This window comes from Pseudoliparis swirei, chromosome 9 (genome assembly GCF_029220125.1).
Source record: "Pseudoliparis swirei isolate HS2019 ecotype Mariana Trench chromosome 9, NWPU_hadal_v1, whole genome shotgun sequence".
Lineage (NCBI taxonomy): Eukaryota > Metazoa > Chordata > Actinopteri > Perciformes > Liparidae > Pseudoliparis > Pseudoliparis swirei.
Genome location: NC_079396.1, coordinates 14720532 through 14745373, shown reverse-complemented (window position 1 = coordinate 14745373; position 24842 = coordinate 14720532). Strand labels below are relative to the sequence as shown.

The 24842-nt window shown below is 40.8% G+C and overlaps 4 protein-coding genes and 3 non-coding genes across 9 annotated transcripts; 3 read left to right on the top strand and 4 right to left on the bottom strand.

Moving 5' to 3' along the window:
* Window positions 1–781: 781 nt before the first annotated feature.
* On the bottom strand, window positions 782–6069 carry si:dkey-109j17.5 (zinc finger BED domain-containing protein 4). Of its 2 annotated transcripts, XM_056422785.1 has the most exons (6): window positions 5809–6069; window positions 5582–5676; window positions 5067–5312; window positions 4668–4927; window positions 3947–4535; window positions 782–3379 (listed from the first exon to the last, which is right to left on the bottom strand). In XM_056422785.1, the coding sequence occupies exons 3-6, from the start codon at window positions 5295–5297 to the stop codon at window positions 2537–2539; spliced, it is 1923 nt and encodes a 640-aa protein (XP_056278760.1). In that variant the 5' UTR covers window positions 5298–5312; window positions 5582–5676; window positions 5809–6069; the 3' UTR covers window positions 782–2536. The 2 variants fall into 2 exon arrangements, with proteins under 2 accessions (XP_056278760.1, XP_056278759.1); XM_056422784.1 differs by having other exon boundaries at window positions 5582–6069.
* Window positions 6070–6841: 772 nt separating this feature from the next.
* ccdc115 (coiled-coil domain containing 115) lies at window positions 6842–10074 on the bottom strand. The gene is made up of 5 exons (XM_056422840.1): window positions 9877–10074; window positions 9279–9382; window positions 9080–9192; window positions 8788–8979; window positions 6842–7373 (listed from the first exon to the last, which is right to left on the bottom strand). Exons 1-5 carry the CDS (start codon window positions 9994–9996, stop codon window positions 7231–7233), a joined length of 672 nt encoding a protein of 223 aa, XP_056278815.1. The 5' UTR covers window positions 9997–10074; the 3' UTR covers window positions 6842–7230.
* Window positions 10075–10315: 241 nt separating this feature from the next.
* On the bottom strand, window positions 10316–10387 carry trnae-uuc (transfer RNA glutamic acid (anticodon UUC)). Its single transcript has one exon. It is a non-coding gene; the product is annotated as a tRNA-Glu (tRNA).
* An 888-nt stretch (window positions 10388–11275) lies between these two features.
* Window positions 11276–11347, top strand: trnah-gug (transfer RNA histidin (anticodon GUG)). The gene has a single exon. It is a non-coding gene; the product is annotated as a tRNA-His (tRNA).
* A 426-nt stretch (window positions 11348–11773) lies between these two features.
* On the top strand, window positions 11774–13409 carry ebp (EBP cholestenol delta-isomerase). Its single transcript, XM_056422838.1, has 5 exons — window positions 11774–11932; window positions 12198–12510; window positions 12605–12641; window positions 12717–12847; window positions 12966–13409. The coding sequence occupies exons 2-5, from the start codon at window positions 12198–12200 to the stop codon at window positions 13175–13177; spliced, it is 693 nt and encodes a 230-aa protein (XP_056278813.1). The 5' UTR covers window positions 11774–11932; the 3' UTR covers window positions 13178–13409.
* Window positions 13410–14572: 1163 nt separating this feature from the next.
* On the bottom strand, window positions 14573–17893 carry fkbpl (FKBP prolyl isomerase like). Of its 2 annotated transcripts, XM_056422807.1 has the most exons (4): window positions 17817–17893; window positions 16965–17127; window positions 16547–16836; window positions 14573–15856 (listed from the first exon to the last, which is right to left on the bottom strand). In XM_056422807.1, exons 2-4 carry the CDS (start codon window positions 17116–17118, stop codon window positions 15185–15187), a joined length of 1116 nt encoding a protein of 371 aa, XP_056278782.1. In that variant the 5' UTR covers window positions 17119–17127; window positions 17817–17893; the 3' UTR covers window positions 14573–15184. The 2 variants fall into 2 exon arrangements, with proteins under 2 accessions (XP_056278782.1, XP_056278783.1); XM_056422808.1 differs by having other exon boundaries at window positions 16965–17878.
* trnaf-gaa (transfer RNA phenylalanine (anticodon GAA)) lies at window positions 14731–14803 on the top strand. Its single transcript has one exon. It is a non-coding gene; the product is annotated as a tRNA-Phe (tRNA).
* Window positions 17894–24842: the final 6949 nt, after the last annotated feature.

Below are 24842 nucleotides of genomic sequence, written 5' to 3'. Positions count from 1 at the left end.
AGGGGTAGGTTAACACACTCCCCCTCTTTCCATTCCCTGACTGTCAAAAGGTCAACGGACAACACAAGAGTGAAAGCCCATGCGATGTGCTATAGAATTAGGGGCAAGGCTCAACATATCTCGAAAAACTATTTCTACAGATGCCTAATTGAGAAAGAAAACTAACGTGTGTAGAAATGTAGAACCTCAAATTAAACGAGTGGCGGCGCTTAAATCCAAAAGGCTTTAACTGTCAACACGCCAGCAACAGGCAGGTTATTAATAACGATGCTTGGCTGCGTTTGTCTCTGTGTATAGGGTAACCAAGGGTCTCTTGATACTGAACGCCACTTTTGTTTGTGCCAACTCCAAAGTCCTGCAACCCGTTAGCGGTAAGCAAGACACAAAGGCCAGCAAGTGGGAGAGGAAGCAGTACATGTACACACACACAAACACCGATGTGTAAATATATGTCTCTGTGCTTTGAATAAGACTGTCAGAGTGCCCGGGCCTGAGAACAATCAATCTATGAAATCACCCTGCATCAATATGACCCTCTGCTGGGGCCATTGTGTGGGGGAGGGGAAATTGGTTTTGTAGGAGTGTGTGCACATTTGTATCCGCATGTGTCTATGTGCAGACAGAAAATGGCTTTCTGCACTGCAGATGTAATAACTTAAGGCATAAGGGAGAGGGTAGGAGGGAGGGGGCAGTTCAATTACAATTTCCTTTTCTCCCTCAGTCTCATTCTCTGCCAAGTAATCCATTTCAGAGGCAATTACCAATCGGACCGCATGCCCAGCCTGCTTAACTAACTTTAATGGATGAGCTGTCACAGCCAGTGGGGGAAGGGAGAGACACTTTAAGCAGCTCTACATACACTCACAAACAACAACAACAACACCACCCATGGATCTAGGCAAAAACACTTTTCAAAGCTAAACACACTGACACTTCCACACTGAAATCTAGCATCACATCTGAATCCACAGAGACATCCTGCAGGGATACTCATGAAGATCACAGCCATCTTTGATCATTATGATCTGGAAGGAAAATCTCATGTTATCTCACCCAGATTAACACACTTCATCAGAAGTGGTTTTCAACTCAAAACAGTTACACTGACATGAAGCTGTTCCGCAGTCTGTGAAAAAGAGGTGTAATCATTGCATCGTTATAAAATGATCCATTACATTTCCTTCACAGCCGCCCATCTTCAAATAGATTTTTTTAATCATAAAAACATAATCAATGCATTGAAGCAGTTTGTGCCTTCTGATGTAGCATTAGAGAACACTTGTATTGTAGCTACATTTAGTTTCCAGCCATTTATTTCTAAGTACTTTAGTAATCAACTTTTGTGGGCCAAGCTGGATTTGAGAAAAGGACCGCGTGGGATGCGACTGCTGCCCGCGGACTACAATTTAACTGTAATGGAATTACATGCAATTACTCGGCCTGCTCCCCACTGGCCAAGAGGAACACAGTCCCTGAATAAAGGCAAATGCACACTGCAATGTTCACACTGTGTCCTTCAAAGTGGTGCCCAGCAAAGGGGTTTCAACATATTTCAGTGAGGTCCGACAATGCAACAGGCAATGTTGTGCCACATGCACACACCCTCCACTAGTTTACCAGGGCAGAGGCAAACCAATTTAAATTCCCTAAAAGCTCAGATGTTTTGAAATTGATTGAAAAAGCAAAGAAATACTCATAAATAAAGGGAAATTGACCTCCACTGTGACAGGGCACATATACTGTGATAAAGGACTGGCAGAGGAAAATATAAATGAATCAAAATGTATTAATTATGCAGATTTCTGTTTTTCTCCATTGGCAAAATAAAGAAGGTGCGCAACGTATATGCATGAGTGCACTTCTGCGTTATCAAGTGAAACTTGTTTATTATGATGTCCATGATGAGGCATACACACAGAAATAGAAAATAATAAGTGGATGAAGCACTGATATATTGTTTATCAGCTGATGTCCTCCTTCAAAAACAACAACAAATGAATTAGTTACAACCTCTAGGGTTATTGTATATCAGTGAGAATAAATCAGATGCTTAAGTATGAAATAATTGACCATTTGGTTATTGTCGGCATGTCGGTGCACAGACCCAAGCTGTTTGGGTTTGGGAGTTACAGAGAGTCTGGGCATTTGTGGTCTTGCAGTTATCTGAAGACCCTGAGCAGGTAATTAATAGTGTCAAAGTAAATGCTTTTGTATTGATCTGCTTCTAGTCCGCTCGGCCCACAGCATATGCTATGAAAGTCTGCATTCGGGCGACGTGGTAAACGGACAGCAATCCACCCCGACAACAATCTGGAGAAACCTTCTTATGAAGGGGAACTGAGTCGGAGCTGTGAAATTATGAGTAATTCATTCCATCTCACATTGAATGGTGTGTAGCATGAGCATCAGTAAGATGTCATGTCTCTAGCCCAGTTTCCTTTGTGAGGAAAAGAGGTTAGTATTCAAGAAGTAACTTTTCTGTAGGCATAAAGTATTGAGTTGCTTTTTAGGTAAAATAAATGCTTGACTCCTAGCTTTAAGTCCATAATAATCTGTAGTTCGCTTTGAGGTAGATGAGCGTCTCCAGGTTTTTTGGCAAGACTCGGCCTCTCTCTGGCCGCAGACAGCGCTCTGCAATAGTAAAAATGCTCTCGACTACAGTGCCACAAGCAGGAATGGTAAACGCCCTCTTGGCCACCTGAGCAAGCAGAGGAAAGTCGATTGCTTTACGCTGCCAGTAATGCAAAGCCACCTCGTCGGTGGGTTCCTCCCGTAGGTAGACGGCCAACTCCTGCTCCAGGCTCTTGGCCTGTGCTGTGGGTCTCTGCTTGATGAAAGAGAACAGCTTGCAGGGCCGGGAAAGCGAGGAGACCGGTGATGGAGCCGGGGCAGGAGGGGTCTGGGATCGAGGATCAATGTTGGTGTTGGGGTCTACGGGGCTGGAGGCTGTGGAATGTTTGGACAACTCCTCGATGAGAACTTGTCTGTGCCAGTCAGGGTTGCTGCTCCAAGTGAGCTTAAACTGGGGGTCCAGGGTGGTGGCAGTGATGTAGAGAGGGTCCTCCAGGACCGGCGCCAGCCGACGCTCTACAGCCTGGCTTAGGCCCACCAGGAGAGAGGGGCAGTGGGGGGTTGAGGTCTCAGAGAGATGCTTCCGGAGGCCGAGAACACAAGGCAGAGCCAGGCTGATGGACACATGTCTATCTGTCTGTATGTCTGCCTGTCTGTCCCCGTGCACCATGTCCCAGGCCTCAGTGAAGGGCTCCAAAGTGTCCGTGAGCTCCCTCAGCAGGCCTCTCTCTGAACCGCCCAGCACCATCTCTCCTGGACCACTCAACTCCTCCAAGAACTCCACTGAGTCCAGCAACCGACGAAGCACCTGCATCCAAAATGAAACAACAAAATTAACTAACGTTTAAAACTGCGGAAACATACTCTTAATTTTTTGTCATCATAGAAAAGCTATCATTTTTCAGAGTCATATTATAAATCTTGTTAAAATAGCAACATAATAAGGCTGACATTTATGAAATGAGTATACAGTTATTATAAACACATACTGTATACTGGTGACTCTATAGAATAACCTCTGTTTTGAGCATTTTAAAGAGGTATAAACAACTAAAAAGTGTCATTATATTATATTACACAATTTAATGTTGTTGCAACAAGATATGACATGTTCAGTGTATATTAATGTATCTATCACTATATTTCCTCGAGGGGAACCTCCATAACTGCTGACTGACACAATAATACAACTTATAACATGGTTTTAATCATAAAATATATCCTTAAATTGTTGACATGCATTACAAAAAAGCCTTAGAATGTCCTTAAACGGCATCTGTTCACAACCACATTTTGGTGCGTTATCTATTAATTAACGTATCACAAATGCAGAGTATAGAAAAATAACGTGAAGCTCTGCTTGTGCACTGTTTACCTTAAGCTGAGCAGCCCAGTCTCTTGCTACAGGGGGGGTGTTTCCTGCCCCCAGACCATCAAACACCTGGCTAAGTTTCTCCGGGGGGACAGCAGAGGTAATGTAGTTGTAGAAACAGGAAGCCTTGGCCAGAGTGGAAGTGACCTGTGGACAGGAGCGTAACCCCTCTCTGACACACTGTTCAAGAGAGCGAGAGAAACAGTCCACGCGACAAACACCCAGACCCTGCTCCCACAAGTCCTCCCACTCTCCTTCCTCTCCTCCATCGCCATGGCCATTCCTGATCTCTCCCTCCACATTGGTACCATTGTCCACTTCTCCCCCGTCCTCTTCATCTTGCCCGTTGGCGAGAGAAGGTTCGACCAGGAAACCAGGAAGACAACATGGCTTTGCAGTCGTTGTTGCTGCGAGGAAATGGTCCACAACCACACGAAACGCTCTCCCCGACACGCCATGAGAGTGACATACTTCATCAAAATCTGAAAGCACACGATTCCCAGAGCTGCCTCCTGTCAGGGGAAGGCACGCCAGGAGAGCTGAGCGCATCTGCCAATCAGATGTGAGAAAATGACAGGTGACACCGATGTACCTACACACACACACACAGAGAGAGAGAGAGAGAGAGAGAGAGAGAGGGGTAGACAGACAGAGGGGGACTCATCAGTTAGGGAATCAAACCAAGAGGAAATCATGTTGTTTTTGGTTGATTTTACCTCCTTACCCTGAAGTGGCTCCAGTTAAGCCCCTCCAGAGATCCAGGCTGAGACTGAGTGCGTGCGCTGAGGCCAGTGCCTGACGGGTTGCTAGCTGAGCCTGGTAGACGTAGGCCGGTAGTAGCTGGCTCTGGATGTAGAGCTGTGGCTCAGGGATGTAACGTGGCTCCAGGAGCTGAAGTAGCTCTCTGAAGCCTTGATTTTCCACTATGGATACTGGCTGCAGATCACGCACAATCATCTTAGCTACAGCCTCAGAGATCAGAACCTGTGGCGACACAAAACAATTGGACATTTCCCTCGTTATAGCAGATGGTTTCATCGCAATGCTACAATAAATAAAGCAACACCTATAGGACTCCATAAAAAGCAGCTCGGTTCAAGCGATGATGGATTAAAACACACACCTGACGTGGGTCATGTCTGTCAAACTTGGTCACGCCTCCGCCAGAGCCTCCACCTACTCCTCCCTCAAGAGTTCCCATTCCTCCAGCATTTCCTCCTCCTCCACCTGCCACTCGAGTACTGATGGGGAGAGTGTAGCGGGTATTCCCTCCATTTGTGGTAAAACTGTGCAGGGAACCAGAGGAGTAACCCTCTCTCTTCATATCCTTCCTTTTCACAAAGTCATCATACATAGCCTGGTGCTTTCGCTGAAAGGGAGAGACACAGGGAGGAGGAGGGGGAGGCAGCAATGTTATTGGTTGGCAGGTAGAAGATCTACAGATTTCTACCCCATAGTGCCTTCTTGTGACATGTGTGGAAGAGGATACAGTATGGCCAGAGAAGCAACAGTCAGGTTTATGTAGCTGACACTGTGTGGTAGCATGTTTATAACGTGACATTGTCGGACCAGAAATATGATAAGACGAAGAATAAGTAGGCTACAGGCAATAAAACCATTTTATTTTTAAATGATTACCTTGAGATGCGTTACGAAGTTGGACGTGACACTCCGCTTCGCCTGGATCCTCGTACCACAAGCCTTGCAGTTGGACTCGATTTTGCCATTTTCACCTTCAAACACAATATGAAAGTAATCCAGAATAGACACCTTCGAAACTGACGCCATTGGAGCTGCTCCGCTCCGAAGTCAAATCAACTTGCGATCAAGGACAATCCGAGTCCGAGGTAGGCTATCAATCTCACCTCGCCACCGATCATGAGCGCAGGCCGGAGTGTTTACTTTTCAATCCCTGATCCCACATACCAAAAAATGTTGACGCCAGACAAAAGAAAATGTGATCTCAGGCAGGAGTTGCGTGGTGTTCACGTCGGAAATCGACCACAATCTGACTACACAGGCTGCTGTGTTCGTCTGGAAACATCCAATACATGGAAGAGTGAAGCTACATCCGTCTTTCCTGCGCTCCCATCCGTTGTTAGGACGCAAGTGAAGAGGAGGCAGCGCGCTGTGCTTCATGGAGGCAGACAGCCAGTCCTATAATTGGACCAGGAAGTACACACAATAACGGGAGTCTCGTTTCCCGTGTCGGCAGCTCTCGGTAATGTTAGGTTGTCCTCAGAAAAGAGGACGCCGTTATCCTCCGATATAATACTTGCAATACGAATTGCATTTAAGATTATATTTCTTTTTGATAATAAAATCAAAATCCTTATTAGACGTTCATCTGAATCGCATGTTTTTTTAAATAGATATTCGAGGGGAATGGGAAACACACATATGAACATTAACACAAGACAATTTGGTGCTACTCTCTAAAAACGCCACATAAAGGAATAAGATGTTGGTTAATATGTCGTTTACTATTGCTTTACACATCATAATCAATGTAATTCATTCGGCGGCATACAAAAACTATAACACAATGCGAAAAACACGCAATAAAACACAAATAAGAAAAGAGAGGAATACAATCAATCCATTCAGATTCTGAATATGCAGAAACAAACTACCATTTAAAAATCAATCGATTAATTCTTATGAAAATTGTTATACTGATAAATGTTTTCTGGGAAATGGCTGCTGATCTGGACCACCGTATATTTATCAACACTTTATTTAGGATTTATTAAAGGATTACCACAAAATATCACTGCATTATTACACCATTCAAAAAACGGGTTGATATATTTAGTATATGTATTAACAATATATTTAGGATTTTATAAGGGATTACCAAAAAAAGATCACTGCATTATCACACCATTAAAAAAACGATTGATTTATTAGGTTTTTATTGCAATTCATGAATCCTTTGTAAAGAATGCCAGTAATAGAAATTAACCAAACAGGTTATGTATATAGTTATAAATGTGTCTTAGAGCCTACAACTCAACATTTATTTAAAATCCAAAAAAATAATTGACAAACAGATCCATCTCCAACTGGTCAGAGATTTATGAGTGAGACAGTCAAAACGCACAGTGTCAAACCAAATCTATCACTATTCAAACATTCGAGTCATTACAGAATCCAATGTAATCTCCACTTCTTCACCGGGAAGATCACCGTCAAATTAAATTGGGCCTTAAACTTGATGTGCTGACTCCAACCTGTCACTGTCTGTGGCCACACACTCTCAGATCATCTGCACATTTGACTCAGAGTTATTTAGTCGACTCCTTGTCCAACTGGTTTGCTGAAGCTTCCTGCAGGAGAATGTGTTTGTCCTTCATGCCGTGCTTCAGCTCCTGTCTGGTGTTCAAAACTGCAATCTGCAGGGTTGCAATCTCAGCTGACAGCTCTATGACTGTAATGTGACAGAAAGAGAGGAGATGAATGATGAGGAAAAAGGAGTTGGCAGTGGTACACTCAAAACTGTGTCAGAGGTTTCAAGCTGCACACATGCATAAACATACTTATCACCAATACAACTACAATGTTCACCCTATATGCCTAATTAGGAGAGTCATGCCATGTGCAGGTTGGGCTTTTCATTTTTTCGAAGTTGCTCATAAATACATTCATCCATGTTTTTTTTTTAAATGTCACATTTACGAGTTTAGACTTTGATTTAAATTACTTAATCTGTGGCAACAGGACATTCAGATCTTCAATGTATCTACACTTTAACCAAATGTATTCATCCATCCATATTCATAAGGCATAGAGGCCATCGTTGGGAACATACACATAAAGACATAAAATGCCTACGTCTTTAATATATACAACAACCCAATGTGGCCCTGAGAGCTCAACACACTGCATCTAAGGAAATACATAATAGAAATAGGCAAATGAAAAAAGCATCTTCACCAATCTGATAACAAACTGTATGTAGCATAACAAACGATGCTGGAAATATAGTTGAGGTTAGCCTGTAACCCATGCAAACTAATAAACTGTAAATAACAGCAGTTACAGCAGTTGCCTGTTAAATTTCTTTGCAGCATTTTTGTAAATATTCTGTAAGATTTTCTAAATTAGAAAATTGTAATAAATGGAGTTCCCTTAAGAGTCTCGGGAAAAATAACTGTGGAAACATGTTTTTTTTGGTCCATTTAATTTTGATTTGTACACACTAGGTAATGGCATCTGGATGTACTGTATACAAATCAATATGATGACCTAATATTTGCATTATTATACACTACCGGTCAAAAGTTTTAGAACACCTCAATTTCTCAGTTTTTTTATTGAAATGTACAGTTTAATTTCTCAATGAACTCTGAAATTAAAGTATACAACAAATAAACAATTGGAGATGAAAAAATAAATCATGGAATCGTTTTGTTTAACAAAATATAATCTAAATGTTTGACACCTTTTGCAGATATATCAGCCGAACACACTCGTGGCATTCTTTCTACAATGGAAATAAAATGGACAGAAAGTTCTTCCCAACACTGTTGCAGAAGTTCCCACATGGGTGTTGCACTTGTCGGTTGCTTTTACTTGTTCCCTGAAAAGAACTTTTTGTATAACTCTGAAATGTACATTATTTTTACATTTTTGGGAACCTAAACTTTTTTAGTTTAACCTCTGGCAGCTTGACGCTTACCTTTGTATCATTTCAGGTTATTCACTGGACTTGAACTGCTTACATTTCAATAAAAACTGGAAAAATGGGGGTGTTCTAAAACATTTGACCGTGAGTCACATTAGCAAAGGAAAATGCTGACTGCTTTGAAGCACAAACAAAAGAAATTATAAGATCTTCTTACCTTGCTTAAATGACAACTGGGCATGTTTAAGAGATTGTGGCACCAGAATCCCAAACCATCTCAGTGGATCTTGTTGAGGATTCTGTTCGCTTTTTCTTACTGGATTCACTTCACAAGCCTTCTCACTGCTTGTTTCTTCACTTCCCTCTTTCTCTGTCATATCCTTTTTTGATTTAATTCTTCTCCTGACACCTATGAAACAACAAAAATAATAACAATGATATATATATTTATATATATAAATAAATAAACAGCATTCATATTGTTTCAACACATGACTTATGGCACTCACCTTCTTCCTGAGGTCCAATATCCTCTATTGACCCATTATCTTTTCCAACCTCATTACAACATTTTTGTTTCTCTCTCTCTGTGCAGAAATCCACCACACCACTGTCCAGTGTTCTGTAAGTAAAAAACAAAGGTAAACAATATTAATCGTCATTCAATTCCAGTGAACAAAAGTTAATTGGGACCATTAATTTCCTCACTTGGCATGCACACAGACCAGTGGCTCCATCTCACTCGCATACTGAAGTGGAGAGACGCGTTTGTTTCCCATGGAATATCTAGCCTTGGACATAGAAAACCATCCCTGTGGGAAACATGAAATGGCAACTTAATGGTGTGGAAAGAGGATCCAGGATTAAATAAATGCATTCAATAAAAATACTTTATTAAGATTGTTATGTGTAGGCTACATGTATTAGAAACCCCAACGAGGCAGGGTTGATGCTGGTTGTTATAGGATTACTTTTTATTAAGAAAAAAATGACAGCACGGCTGCAGCTGGCAGTTTTCTTTTTTCATCATCATTATTATCGAGACCTATTTCCTTAATTACTCAGGTAACATTTAAAAAATAGTCAAATATTGTCCATCACAATTTCCTAGAGCCCAAGCTGAAATTATTTTGTTTGATCAACAGTACAAACCACACATATTAGCTATGTAGTTTACTATAGGTTTCAACTTGAAAACATTTGTTTTGCTGTTAGTTATATGCAATTATAAACACAGATTAAACACTTGCTAAAAGTAAATGACAACCAACGCTACATGGTTTTCTGTGTGCTCGCCTAACGTTACCTGCTCGATGAGAGAGTTCAGAGTGGCTCGTTTCTCCTCCAGTGACTCAAGCTGGTCCATGAAACGGAGCAGTTTTTCATCCAGCAACATAGAAGATTCCTCCAATTCTGAAACACCCATTTTGACTCTTGATAATAACGCAAGTATTTTCTTAAACAGTCTTTACAACCGTCGCGTCCTCTATGAATCAGTCGGTGACCACTTCCGTGTAGCGTCACGTGATAAATCATGTCACGTGACACACATCACATGTCTATAGGAAGTAACCCAATGCAGTTAAACAACGAAATCATGTAAGTATCGGAACCTAATCAGTATTACCATTTTAAAAGAATGTCTGAGTGCAAACAGCAAACAGGTCATACAGGTCTTACTGTCATCACTACGGTTTTAACACAAGCTCGTAACGCTATAAAAACATTTACTAACTAAAAGGTAGTTCCCATACCGGGAGTCGAACCCGGGCCGCCTGGGTGAAAACCAGGAATCCTAACCGCTAGACCATATGGGAAGTAAGAAAAAATGTAATACCTTTTTAATTTCAACTAAGGACTAACCAATAACAAAGATAACCGGTGTATCCTAAGTGCTCGCGCTATTAGCTCAAATACAATCATAAATCAAGCTACAATTTCATACTGATATCACCAGATAGGAACCATAGACTATGTTATATTGTATTAATATGATGGGAACAAAGAGCTATTTGTTCATGTTTCCCCCAGAATGAACTCGCCATCATTGGATCAAGCTCATTGAAAAGAGTATGCAATGAGTCTTTGGTCTTTTGAGAAGCCAGTCCTTCATATCCACAGTCGTTTAACTCTTTTAGTTCGCCTTTGTTTCCGCAGCATGCAAGCGTTACTGCACCGATAGCGCTCTTCCTGTTCTCCGGGACAGAGCCATTATTAAACAAAGTAGCAAACCAGCGCCAAGAAAAAGCGATAGAACACTAATTAGAGATACAATCCAGCGAGAGAACGTTCCAAAATCATTCGACAAGAACAGGCTAACGTTACAAAGATGCAATTATAGTTCGGCAACAATGACACTTGATATAATCCAGCGACACGGCACGCCCAAACTGTAACAATCTTCCTTGCTGATTTTAGTAAAAGTAACTATTAAATCGTGTTGCATTTTTGAATTTCTTCTTATGATTTGTGACTTTTAAAATATTAAAGCAATTGTAAATCTGAGGCGAAGGTAACACCGTGTTCGTGTTTTAACAAACAGCTACCGGGGAATCTGAAGAGTGCTCGTTTAAACATGAAATACAAACTCATGGAAGACGGATTTACACGGGGGGGGGGGGGAAACAATAACAGCGTCCCACCGCTATGCTCCCGGATTCATAAATCGAACTGAAAGGATTTGGCATCACAACTCTCTGTAGCGCGCCGTGATCGTATAGTGGTTAGTACTCTGCGTTGTGGCCGCAGCAACCCCGGTTCGAATCCGGGTCACGGCAGGGTTAATACCCTGACACGGCTTGGGAGCATTATACTTTTAACTTCGAAATAAATATAAATATTACAACAAAGTTACAGCGCATTCTCAGCTAAATAAATGCACAGAAAAAGGAATTTATATTTTTGAGCATTCTTCATTTGGGGACATTTGGACAATTTAGCAGAAAACTCATAGACCCAAATTGAAATTCGTTGCTAGACATAGTTTACTGCAAAAGTGTTGAACTATGTAATAAATTTGTCATGAAGAGAGGGGCGGTATTTTTGAGTAAACGACGCATTTTTATTGGTCGTTGCCAACGACTACGTCCATGTTCCGAGTTGAAAAGCCAATCAATGGACCAACATGTGCAGCCAGCTCCATAGATCCAGCCACATGATTGGTCGGTTTAATCACAAGTAGCCGCCCCCTGCTCTGGCGAGTTCCGCGTCTGAGTGCATCTGTGCTTATATGGCATGTGGTTAGACAGATTTGGACTATTGGATCGTCAAGATATTCGTATTTTGTGATTTATCTAACACTATATATTCAATACAGAGGATACACTCGGTTCGTCTTGACACCCATTGTGTTACTATCACTGGTAAGTTCACGATACACGAACGTTATTTGTTTTGTTTGCTAATGAGCTCATGACTTAAAATCAAACATTTACTCTAATAACATAATTTGGAAGTTTGTGAGAGAAATGATTCTGACGCTTATAGACTCAATAACAATGAATGCAGAAAGAGCTTGTTTATCAATTAATTTATGTATGTGCATAATCTTTAATATCACAATCTTTAAATCAATCAATGGCATACCTACTGTGGATAAAGATTGTTGACCATCCTTTCTTGAAATAGATGATGGAAGCCTCATCAGCAACTGCAGGTCTTCATCCCTACTGGCCACGGGACCTTTTGATTCCCACCTATGTGGCCAATGACCGACCTATGTCAGAGATGCTGGTGTTCCTATTCTCTGTGTCTGGAGTGTTTCTGCTTGTGACCTGGCTCATCACCGGACAGAAAGGGACCGCCGGCAGGCTCGGGGCATGGAGGCGTCTGGCTTTGTGCTGGTTTGCCGTTTGTGGTTTCATCCACTGCGTCATCGAGGGATGGTTCTCACTGTATTATGATATTATTCCAGGAGACCAGAGCTTCCTGTCACAGCTGTGTGAGTACAAACAAAAAACGCATGTTAGGAAAAGTGTATGAGCTGAGATGGTGCCGTCTACATGACTCAATATGTTGTATATTTTCTCTCACAGGGAAAGAGTACTCCAAAGGAGACAGTCGATATGTAATGTGAGTTGAACTATGGTATTTTTAAACAAGGAATATACCTGTAACTAATTGCCTGCATGCCCTCCTTATTTCTAGAGCGGACAACTTCACTGTCTGTATGGAGACTGTGACTGCATGCTTATGGGGACCGTTCAGCTTTTGGGCTATCTATGCCTTCTTAACCAGGAAGTCCTACAGATTTGTGTTGCAACTCGTCATTTCATTAGGTAAGAAGGTGTAATTACAACAGAACTCGTCACGTGACCATTAAGCAAGTTCCCAGAATCAAATGACTTGTTGTTTTCATACATGCATGATGGGTCTTATCACATAATCTGATTCCAGGTCAGCTGTATGGAGCAGTGCTTTACTTCTACACTGAGCACAGAGATGGTTACGCTCACAGTGAGCTGGGACACCCCATCTACTTCTGGTTCTACTTTGTGTTCATGAACATGCTGTGGATCGTTATACCGCTTGTGCTCATCGTGGATGCATGGAGGCAGCTGTCAGCCACCCAGACACACGCTGACAAAACAAAGTCAAAGAGGAACTGACAAACAGGAAGAAGTGACTTTGGGACTGTTGGAGAATTACGACATGAGGCTCAAGGGTAAGGTCAACTTGGGAAAGCACTACGTTCAAAGATGGAACATAAGAGATGCATTATTGTTTGGAGTTGGACATAGTATGGTGTGTCATGTTGTGCCTGGAAACGTAGAACTTCATTTTAAAGGGCAATTTGTTCCTTGTTTTTACAACAATAAAGCTTTACATTTTGTTCAATAATATAGTTGTGTGTGTTGTTTGTGAGGCCTTTGGGAGTGAGTGTTCATGGACTGAACACTACCGTAAGCGTCATACAGTGCAGTGCTCTTTGACAAGTAATTGATTTAATCCAATTTTATTTTAATTATCATGTACATAGAGATTTGTATATGACATTTTACCTTTAGTTTACCGAGTTTACCCCATGCGAAGCATTTAGGAGCAGTCAGCGGCTTTTACACTATTTGCAACAAAGCTACTTTGCCATTTATTGCATCACCACAATATTTAACACTTATGTTTATACTATACCATTGAGATGATTACAAATATTTTTCAGTGATGTAACATTAAGAAAGTATATTTCATATGGTCCGTCTTAATCATGCCTGCAAACTCATGAGTGAAAAAGGGGGTGAGAGTGTGCTGGTGACCTTTTTTTGTCGCCACACGTTGTATGAACTACGGTCATTTGATTGTTCTGACCACACATCTACATCAAAATAAACATTTTAAGAGAGCAATAGGTCCACCATTCTCACTGAGTCAATGATCGGGCCCTATAATAATAGTAATAAATATAAATTGTCATTATATATAATCTGGTCATTCATGAACCAACCTTTTGTCCTGAACAAGTCTTCAAGTCTTGTGTGCTCTGCTGAGCCTTGAGTCTGTTCCTTGAGTCTGTTCTGCCTCTACCTGGTTGTCACGATCTTTGATACAATACCTGCCATAAATATCATGATACTACCACGATACCATAAATACGATACTGGTATATTTATCTATAATAGTAATAAATAAAACTTCTATTTGGTTCCTTTTTTACCAACTTTTTCAACACGTGATAGCCATGATAGCATTGATTATACACGGCTATGTGGCTTTTTGTCAGTATCTGACCAGATGATACAGAGTTCCTTCAGAGTGAGCAATTATAGTTTCATAACTTTACAGATGTGTGCTTGAGGTGAAACCCCCTTGGTCTGTATGGCTTTGAAACACACACACATATATATACATACATACTTATATGCTTATCCTCCTGAGACACAGCCCATTCATTTGTGTCCTGTGTGTTGGGCATTTTGGTTTTGCATCTCTTTTTTGACCCATTTGAGTTCTCCTATCAAGACCTGTTGCTGTAGAGGACAGCCTGTACATACATATTGACACATATATATTACACACATGTTATTTATATATATATATATCCTTGTGAGGACATAATCAAACTCTACATGCATGCTTTTGCATTACAAAATCAAACTATTGCAATGAACAATGGAGCAGATTCTGTACGTATATGAACTGACAATGTTGACAAAAATGTACATATGCCGAAATAGCTCAGTTGGGAGAGCGTTAGACTGAAGATCTAAAGGTCCCTGGTTCGATCCCGGGTTTCGGCATTCAGCATTTTGACTGCGGACCATATCAGTTTGAGAAGACCTGACAAAGCCTGGCACCTTGTGGTCCGACAGAAGAACTAAATACACTGAACATTGGGCACATTTCACTCACATGGACCTTATTCAACCAGCAGTCCTGTTAAATCACATCATTCAACCCACATTTCTTTTTGACATGTGCTTTTTACTTTTAAGTGGCATTCAGGCATCACACACAGAAGAAGCAATGTGTTGGGAGAAAAATGTGCATTCACAGATTATTATTTACTTTTGAGCTGATGTAGTTGCTTTACACATGCTTTAATGAAATGATGAATCATGAGAAGAAACGTACCAGTCTAGATAGATAACATCTGATAATAATTAGAAAATATTTAACTGTCAGCTGAACATTTTGCTGAGTCTAAACCCCAACTGGGCATTTATCTCTTTCTCTCTACTTGCTATGTCTTGAAGTGCCTTCAGAGCAGCAGGTGATTCTGGCTGGAGCTCCAACAGTTTCCTAAATGCCTGTCTTGCTTCCTCAAGCTCATTCAACATCTGGCAGGCTTGGCCCATCCGGTACCAGGCTTTAGCCCCCCCCGGTTCCAGATGAGTAGCTTTAGTAGCGCTGACCTTGGCCCTCTGCGGTTGGTTCAGTTTGAGCTGGCACAAGGACATGTTAGAGTGGAGCTCTGCTTTAATGGTTTTGAATTCATTAGCAGAAGGAAGTTGCTGTACTTGATCACCAGTGTTTGTGTCTCTCTGCTCCTCTGCTTCCTGCTCTTGTCCTTTCTTCTCCACCTCTTTAACATGGCCATGGAGAGTAATGAGGAGTGTGAGGGCCCGGCTGTAGTGGTCTGCTGCTCCCCAAACATCGCCGCTCCTGAATCTCACTCCGCCCGTCTCTTTGTGCGACTTCACCCACTGACACTTTTCAACAGGAGACATCTCCCAGGATTCCTTGCCTGGTGTGAAAGCTTTGAGTTCAACTGTAGCACACAAAGGCATGGTTTCCTCAGCAGGATGGGGGAAAGAGACATCTGGTCCATTTTCAAGAGGAGAAATCAGGATCTAAGAAGCAAAAAAAAGCGTGATTAGAGTGGCTGTGTACTTCCACATGCTTAAAAATACAATGTGTCACTTAAAAGCCGACAATCCATATTCAACAAAAAAGGCATTTATGTGAGGGAGCACTGGCAAATTGGGACCCAATTGAGAAGTTGGGTTCACCCTTTCTTTTGGAGACACTCCTACTCAGACTTTGTTTTAGGCACCGGGTCTACACCATATCCTTTGTTGTTAACATTCAAATCTTAACAAAGTATATTTTTAACAGATTACTACCCTTTATATTATATAGCAAAATAACTTAATGAAAATGTTGAGTATAAAAACAACATATACATTCTGAAAGTATTCAAAGTACATTTTGTGTCCGACCTAATCAACATTTGAGCGTTCAATGTTTTAATTTTAATGGGTCCCCTGATATCATCACATGACGACATCATTCGAAAGCCTACTCCAAGTTCACCAATTTAGAAAATATACCCGAGGCAAGTACTATTCAGAGGGAAAACCCTCTTCCACCAGTCCAGCTGTCAATATGTCATGTCATTGCAAATATTACATACTTTTTCCATATGTAAAATGAAAACCTCATGATCGGTGATGGATTTTTGTGAGCTTTCACTTTGCATAGAATCTGTGCCACTAATAGTTGACATTGTATTACATTTCCAGTTATCCTGACACTCTTACCTCACACTTCTCTCCCGCTCTCATCCCCTCCACACATGCTTCTGTGATATCGCACTGACCCTCTCCCAGCCTCAATGTCGTCCAGTCACCCAGTGGCACCTGCAGCACAGAGTCACTGCATCTTGGGATGGCTGTCGCGTCCGTCTTTGCGACCCGTTGGTCAGGTTGGACTGACTGCGCCCCGATTCCCTCTACAGGTCCTGAACTCTCCGCTTCATCCGAGCCAGCTTTGAGCCGCACTCGGACTTCACACAGTGAACCCAACCGTGGACAGTTACTGGATGAACATGCTGAAGGAGACAAAGAGAAAGGATGTGCACTAGAATACTAGATAACCAGTTCTAGTCTACAAGTTCTAGTCTACACATGTGGATTTAAGATTGATGATTTATTTTAAAGGAATAGGAAAGCATCATACATGCACCATCTCCAGAATGAGAAACAGTCGGTTGACTCTCATTGTGTGTCTGCTTTCGCTGGACTTTCCAGAGGCCTCTGGGACACGTAGATACCCAAGAGGTGACATCATCGCCATGCAGTGTTTCAAAAGGGTGACTGGGAACTATCTCCATGTTATAAGACTAATAAAACATAAATGATGATCATTACTTGTGTTCAGACATCTATTTCAATGCATTGTTTCATCCAATGAGTGTTTCAAGAGAGATCATACAACTGTGTTTGGAATAAGTTAAATAAAATGTTATCTCCTCGTTTGGGATAGGTACAAATGTAATAAAATTGTAATTACAGACACCTAACTACAGGGAAGCATTTAATATCGACATGCTCACAGTTAAAATAGCAGTGTTGTAGTTAACGTGAGTTATGAAAGCTACAATATTGTTGTGAAGAATACAACATGATTGAGAGTGTTTACAACCAGTATTAAGACGTATTAAACAATGTTAGCACCCCGAGTTGAGTTACAACCATGTCACGTCATTCAGCGAGTCAAAGTTGGTGATTATTACATATAAACTATTCTAAAACACAAAGGAAGTTAAGGAAAGAGAAACAAGTGGGGTTTTGAGGTCTCTAGTTGCTACAAAGAATAAATAAGATACAACACGACTTTACCAAGGGAATAAACTTGAACGGAGCTAACACGAGCCCGAGGATAAGACTGACACAGATTAGCATCAGATAACAAACACGTTAGCTCACGTTAGCTTTGTGGCGTGGCAATAAAAAACGACTGACTTTCTCTCTATAACCTGAGCTGTAACGCAGTTTAGTGATAAACGTATTTTAAAGGCATATATCTTACTTCAGACCCAATTTTGACACGAAGTATACAAAATCCCCTCAATCAGACACAATATAAATAGATGCCAGGTACTTTTCTTCTTCTTCTTCTTCTTCTTCTTCTTCTTGTTTAAAGCTTCTTCTTCGTGTGTAACGACGGGTGCGACACCAGCTCGCAGCATTACCGCCATCCACTGCACCGGAGGGCACAAAGAAAACAACCTTTACCTGTGCTATTTTATTTATGTCCATGATATTACCCCCTAGAAATGTAATTGATTTAAGATGATTGTGAAAAGGCAGCAAAGGAGGAGAGAGTTTAAACGGAAACGGAGGCTTTGTCAATGGTTTTAACTTTTATCAGTGAAGTTAATTTTTGCTCCTAAGATGTTTTGCCAACATACATTTTCTCCCCTGATTTCTGCCCACGGTGTTCCATTATCGTTGAGCACATTGAATTAAATTAGATTGATTTAACAGAGTATAAATATCCTCAACACTCAAACATAAAGCATGTTTAAAAAAAAGATGCTTCTGTGTTTTTTTATGCATTGTGATTTATGGGCCACAGCTGAAGTGCAGGCTTGTCAAATGAAGTGCTCAACAAAATATGCACGAATCTTATCTGTTAGATTACAACGCAGGAGATACAAAAGGGTTTTGTGAGCTTTGACACTCTAACACATGTAGACACACAACCAAAACACACACACAGTTTACATCTCTGTCAGTGTATTGACCTCTGACTTGTTCCACTCGTGTTTAAGGCCTGTGTGTTAATCTGTCCTTTCAGTTTGAGTTAGGGCTTTATCTTTTGAACACTAGAGACCATTAGTTCTATCATAAGAATACCACACCGGGCAACCACCATGCATTGTTTGTTTGTTTGTTTGTGTGTGTGTTAGAGATAGAGAGAGAGAGAGAGAGAGAGAGAGATGCCATCTGTCCCACATGTGGCCTGTTTGACTGTTCATGAGCAGTCGGCAAGGTAAAACACTTGCTACACTATTAGGTAAACATCTCATGCAAGGCTTCACATGTGTCCGAGTTTATGAAAAGGTTCATTAAGTTCCAAGTGCATCCTTACACCATGAAACAATTCATTAAATAAAAACTGCAATTCTAAAAACCGAATCATAAAAAAAAAAATGCGCTTGTAAAATGCTTGACAAAAAGTGAATAGGTTCGTAAGACAGTTGAGTTCTTGTATTGCAGATAGAGTATACAGTAAATCACTGTCAGAGTATACGTCGTTTGATAAGTTACAAGACATCGCAAGACAGAAAAGCAAAACAAGGCGAAGATCGAATCTAAAACGTTTCCGTGTTGGTGACAAAACGAATGGAGTTCAAAATGAATATCCATATACAATTTGTGAGGAAATGATTCATCTAAATATGATTATTTTCTTTTGTCTTATAGAACAAAAACAAATGAGTGACCACATTAGTATTGCCCGGTTGTCCCTTCCATGTCCTGTTGTGCTACTTTATCTCAGTAGGTGGCAGTAGATAACCTTGGTCTAAAGTTGCGATTCTCGCTCATAAAGCAAGTATTTATCCGGCCAAATATTGATATCAGTGTTGGCCGCACATATCCAATATTGATCGATTTAAAGTTCAAGGTGAGTAGAAAACATTTTGATATAACTATATATGCGATATGAGACAACAGAAGTGCTGCAGGGAAACATATGACATCTTATTTGCGGACATCGAGGCCTACCGAGTCACCATCATTGTCTTGCATCAAAGAGAGGCTCTTAGAGAGGAAAAGAGCTGCAGCTAGAAACAGCTTTATGTGAAGAGATTTGATTATTGTGTACCCTTTTCTCTATACAAAGCAAATGAGCTGAACAAACAGGTGCACAGTACACATAGGACCAACAAACTGTATATAGTAGTCAGTATCAATGGCTGTGTGATGTAATCCAACTTTTTATTTTGCAATAAGGGGTGTTTGACATTTTCTTAAACCCTAACAGATTTGCAGCATGTGTATAACGTTTGCACCAAACAATTAATCCCAAATGTTGCTGTGAGCACATGCACTCAGCTGCAGACAAATATGGACAACAAGTGTATAAGGCTACTAATCTTCAACTGTGTTATACTGCTCTTGACATTTTTTTATCTAAGAGATTTATTTTGCATGTCAACATTTGGATGGACACAATAAATACAAAGGAAATTGTAGATGGATGGGTGAATGTGGATTTGTTAAGCTTTCACATTCTAATCGCAGTCTTTATGATAATTGAATGCAAATGTACTGAAAGCTCAATTAAGGATATCCTGTTTGAAAATAGTTTTAGTCTCACATATGTTGTCTGCTACGGGTGCTCCAATAATAGTGATACAGTAATTGTCACATTTCCTAATATTACTCTTTCCAAGTTATTTATCAAATTGTACCATATTTCAAATGAATTATTTAATCAAGTTTCTATAAAGCTTTAAAAATGTCTGAATGCCATTATACATTTATGAAACAAAGATAAGCAAAGAGTGTATTTGTATGTCTTTTTCCTTTCTCCTCACACACAAACCAGAATCTTCCCTTGTTTAGTCCTCCTCCGCGTGTTACCCAAATCATCTCTTTCTCCTCTGCTTCTCCATACCCTCTCCTTCAACCCCCTTCACCTTCCTCTTGGCTCCCTCTGACTTCCCAGCTGGCCTATTGTGAAACATCCCAGTGGGTAAGTTCAGAAGCCTGCGTCCTGGGACTCGTGGACCGCACAATGTGCGCCAGAAGGGCGTTGCAACCTTACAGTAGTTGGGTCCAACATGCGTCATTCAGGGAAAAGCTGGAGTATGACAGGTGAAGAAAACAGAGAATGGTTCCAGATAGTTGGAGGGGAGATAAAAGATCAGAACAATGAAACAATGCAGATAGATAGATGGATAGATGGATAGATGGATGGATGGATGGATGATGTGGATTTGGGTGGAGACATTTCCCACGTGGATAAAGATGGACCGACTACCGGCAGGATCACACAGCGGAACTAACCGAGAATGTCAATCCCACCACAGAGACTATCAACACAATTTACTGGCTGAGAAAGAGAACGAGAGAGAAGGTGATATACCGACGGTCTTTTCCTTTTTATCAATGACATGGTAGACATTTTCTTAACAGGAACCGACAGCAGGAAACTTTGAAGACAAACCTATTGCTCCATGGCAAGCACTAAACACTGAAGCTAGTCTAACATTCTGCCTGTGTTTGTGCTTTTCCTCATGAAAGCGGCGGCCAGTTTGCCTGTAATCCCTCCATCACACATTCCGAAAAACACTCATAGAAATACACACACACATACACACACACACGCGTACACACACAAACACACATATGTACAAAAATACATATGTATATATTTATATATAAATGCATACATACATACACACACAAAAACACACACACACACACATATATATATATATATATATAATATATATATATATACAGACACAAACACAGATATATACAACACAAGAACACATAATTATATATACATACATACATTCAAAACCCACACACAAACACACACATATATATATATATATACACACACACATCACACACACAAACACACATGTATATACATACACAAACACAACAATATATATAAATATATATATACACATATATGTATATATATATATATATATATATATATATATATATATATATATATACACTACCGTTCAAAAGTTTGGGATCACCCAGACAATTTCGTGTCTTCCATGAAAAATCACACTTTTATTTATCAAATGAATATAAAATATAGTCAAGACATTGACAAAGTTAGAAATAATGATTAATATTTGAAATATTAATTTTGTTCTACAAACTTCAAGCTCAAAGGAAGGCCAGTTGTATAGCTTATATCACCAGCATAACTGTTTTCAGCTGTGCTAACATAATTGCACGGGTTTTCTAATCAGACATTAGTCTTCTAAGGCGATTAGCAAACACAATGTACCATTAGAACACTGGAGTGATCGTTGCTGTAAAAGGGCCTCTATACACCTATGGAGATATTTCATTAGAAACCAGACACTTCCACCTAGAATAGTCATTTACCACATTAACAATGTAGAGAGTGTATTTCTGATTAATTTAATGTTATCTTTCTTGAAAAAACAGTGCTTTTCTTTGAAAAATAAAGTCATTTCTAAGTGATCCCAAACTTTTGAACGGTAGTGTATATACATACATACATACATGGACACACACACATAAACACATATAGATACACACACACACACACACACACACACAAATACACACAACCTCCATGGCCCCAGCTGGCTAGAGGCTAACTTGTAAACAGATCAGGCCACACGACGGGGTGTTTATCCCTCACAGCGAGAGGGACTGCTGCACATAATGTTGTCCGTGCATGTAGGTGTGAGTGCGTTGAGCGCTTTAAATGTAGCTAGTTTTACTCCCTCTGGACTGTTTGTTGCTTATAGTGAGAGACACTGACAACAGGCTCAGACCTCACGATGTAAACTCAGTGTGAAGGCAGAGGCTTTATGCTAAGTGGTTCCCACCCTCAGCATGAGTAGATTAGACTAACTAGATAAACGAAAGGATCCTCATACCTCATTAAGACTCCTCTTTCAGACTGTGTTCAAACATCTCATGTCAAATTTGAGCCGAAGTAGATCAAACCAAAACCTCAAACCATGCGCCGGACATCTGCATTTTTCCACCAGTTCCTGGTGTATTGTGATGACTTTGGGTGAAGGCTACTGTACCAATGAGCTAACGGGCCAGAGGAGTTTGATTTATTGAGGTTTCCAGGTCAAGTGGGGATCAAGGCTGATCCGGAGGCTAATTAGAGCCACTGAAACAATAGGGTCAAGAGAGACAGATCTAAGAAGGGTGAACGTCATCAGTCGATCACTTGCTGCACCAACACTAATGGCATATTGTTTCTACCGTTGTCATGTGAGTTTCGCATTGAGACCGGTCAATAAAAAAACAAAGCCTGTCTTACTGCACGGCTTTGTAATTCAGACTGATTTGCAAGCTGAGTTGCACAAGGAGTGAATTATGACAACGATGGAGCAAAGTCTGCCAGGTCAGAGCCTTTCATCTACATTATAATGTCATGATGAGATTGCTCCAACTGCAATTGAAAAAATCATGCACTCAGTCCAACTCCCAAGGCAACAAGACATCATCGTATTGCATCCAGCACATTTGAGTCAGGCTTTTCTGAAACTGTTAACCCTTGTGTTGCCTTAGGGTCAATTTGACCCGAATCAATATTACACCCTCCTGCCGCCTTAGGGTTAATTCAATGTTTAATGTCGGTGTTCTTTCGGTAGTCAACAAACAAACATAAAGTGCCTCACACTTAAACTTGAAAACAATATTAATTCTAATAATTTTCTGGAGGTTTTAATTGCTGGCGTCAAATTGAACCCAAAGGGTAAAATATGTTAGTAAATATAAAGGTAACAGGAGGGCGAAACATTGAATCGGGTCAAAATGACCCTAAGGCAACAGGAGGGTTAAGTCCACGATTAACTGTTTGACAAACTATACAATGTATGCTTTTTTTCCTATGGCACATATGTATGTTGGTCAGGGCCATTCATCTAAACTTTTCTGTACAGTGTTTTCATTGCTTGTTATTAGTGACATAGTAACCACTTCTTTGTATTCCACATGTATTTATTTGTATGTATATGTACAAAATATATTTTGGGAAATGTTATGAAAACCATTCAACGATCCTATCTCTCTAGTTTTCGTCACAAATAACGTTGCACAAAGAAAATGCAACTGTAGAATTTTCCATATGAAATTAATAAATCTGTTCCCTCCCGCAATAACACACAAACAGGTGCACACAAAGATCGCCACTATTCTTCCATCACGGAACACATTGAAAACGCAGCATGCTAATCTGTGTGTGCCCAACGGCATTATGGGGAATCTGGCATTAAGTAAGGGTCCATTTGTATTATCTGGAGCATTAACAGAATCCTTAACTCCATTTTGTTGTTTCTCTGGGGGCCAGTTATACAGTCGGACCTGTGCAGCCTGAGTAGGAACCCACTGAGGGGAGGAGATGGCTATCGGAAGCCACAGGGCAGATGGGGGACCGTTTTTATCGATGCACACGCTGTAATGGGGTCTTCCTGTGAGGAAGCCTGAGGAGTTTCATTTGACAGAGCTTTCATGTGCTCTTTTGCTGGGTTGTGTGTGTTCACTGTGGGCCATTAGGCCTCCGCACGCATGCACTAGCACACATCTGGATATGCTTCTCCTCAAACAGTCATACCTACATACAGTCTGGCCGTCCATGTGACCTTTTAATACTATCTAAGCACTTTTAGATAAAGCCAGTTAGATCTTTTAGCTGGTATCTACCACCACCAGTGAGTGACTGCTATTAGTACACACACACACACACACACACACACACACACACACACACACACACCTGCCCCCTGCTCATGTCATGTCAAACTGCTTACATGCTTATGTGTTATGTCCATGATTTCCCATAGATGATAAATGTGTGCTCAGTCTCATCTGCCGAGACCTGCAGAGTATTAAAATATGAAGTTATCTCTTTACAGCTGATCAACAGCTCCTTTAAGCGTTTTGATGTTAAAGTTTGGTTGACATATCCATAAATATTTTACAGCTGTGTTTCGGAGAGACCTGTCTGTGAGGCCTGGAGGTTTACCTTAAAGATGTATGAGCTGCTCAGAGTTAACTCTGCACAGGTGAGGCACACCCACACTAGCATCTCTTCTTAAAATGCCAGTTAACTCACCTTGGTTTGATGGAGAGCAGAAGGGGCAGACATCGAGAGAATGCGCATGAGATAGGCTCAGTTGGCCAGTGAAAAGAAACAAATGTCAGGATTCAGAAATCAACCGGCCGGCTGTGATTTATACAGGAGTTAGGTTTGGATCAGGGTCTGAGGTCCACGGAGGGGGCGAGGGGCTCTAATTCAGACCAGCCTACAGTCAAAGTAGCAGTTAGCAGCTCCGTGGTCTGTTAGCTTTCATGT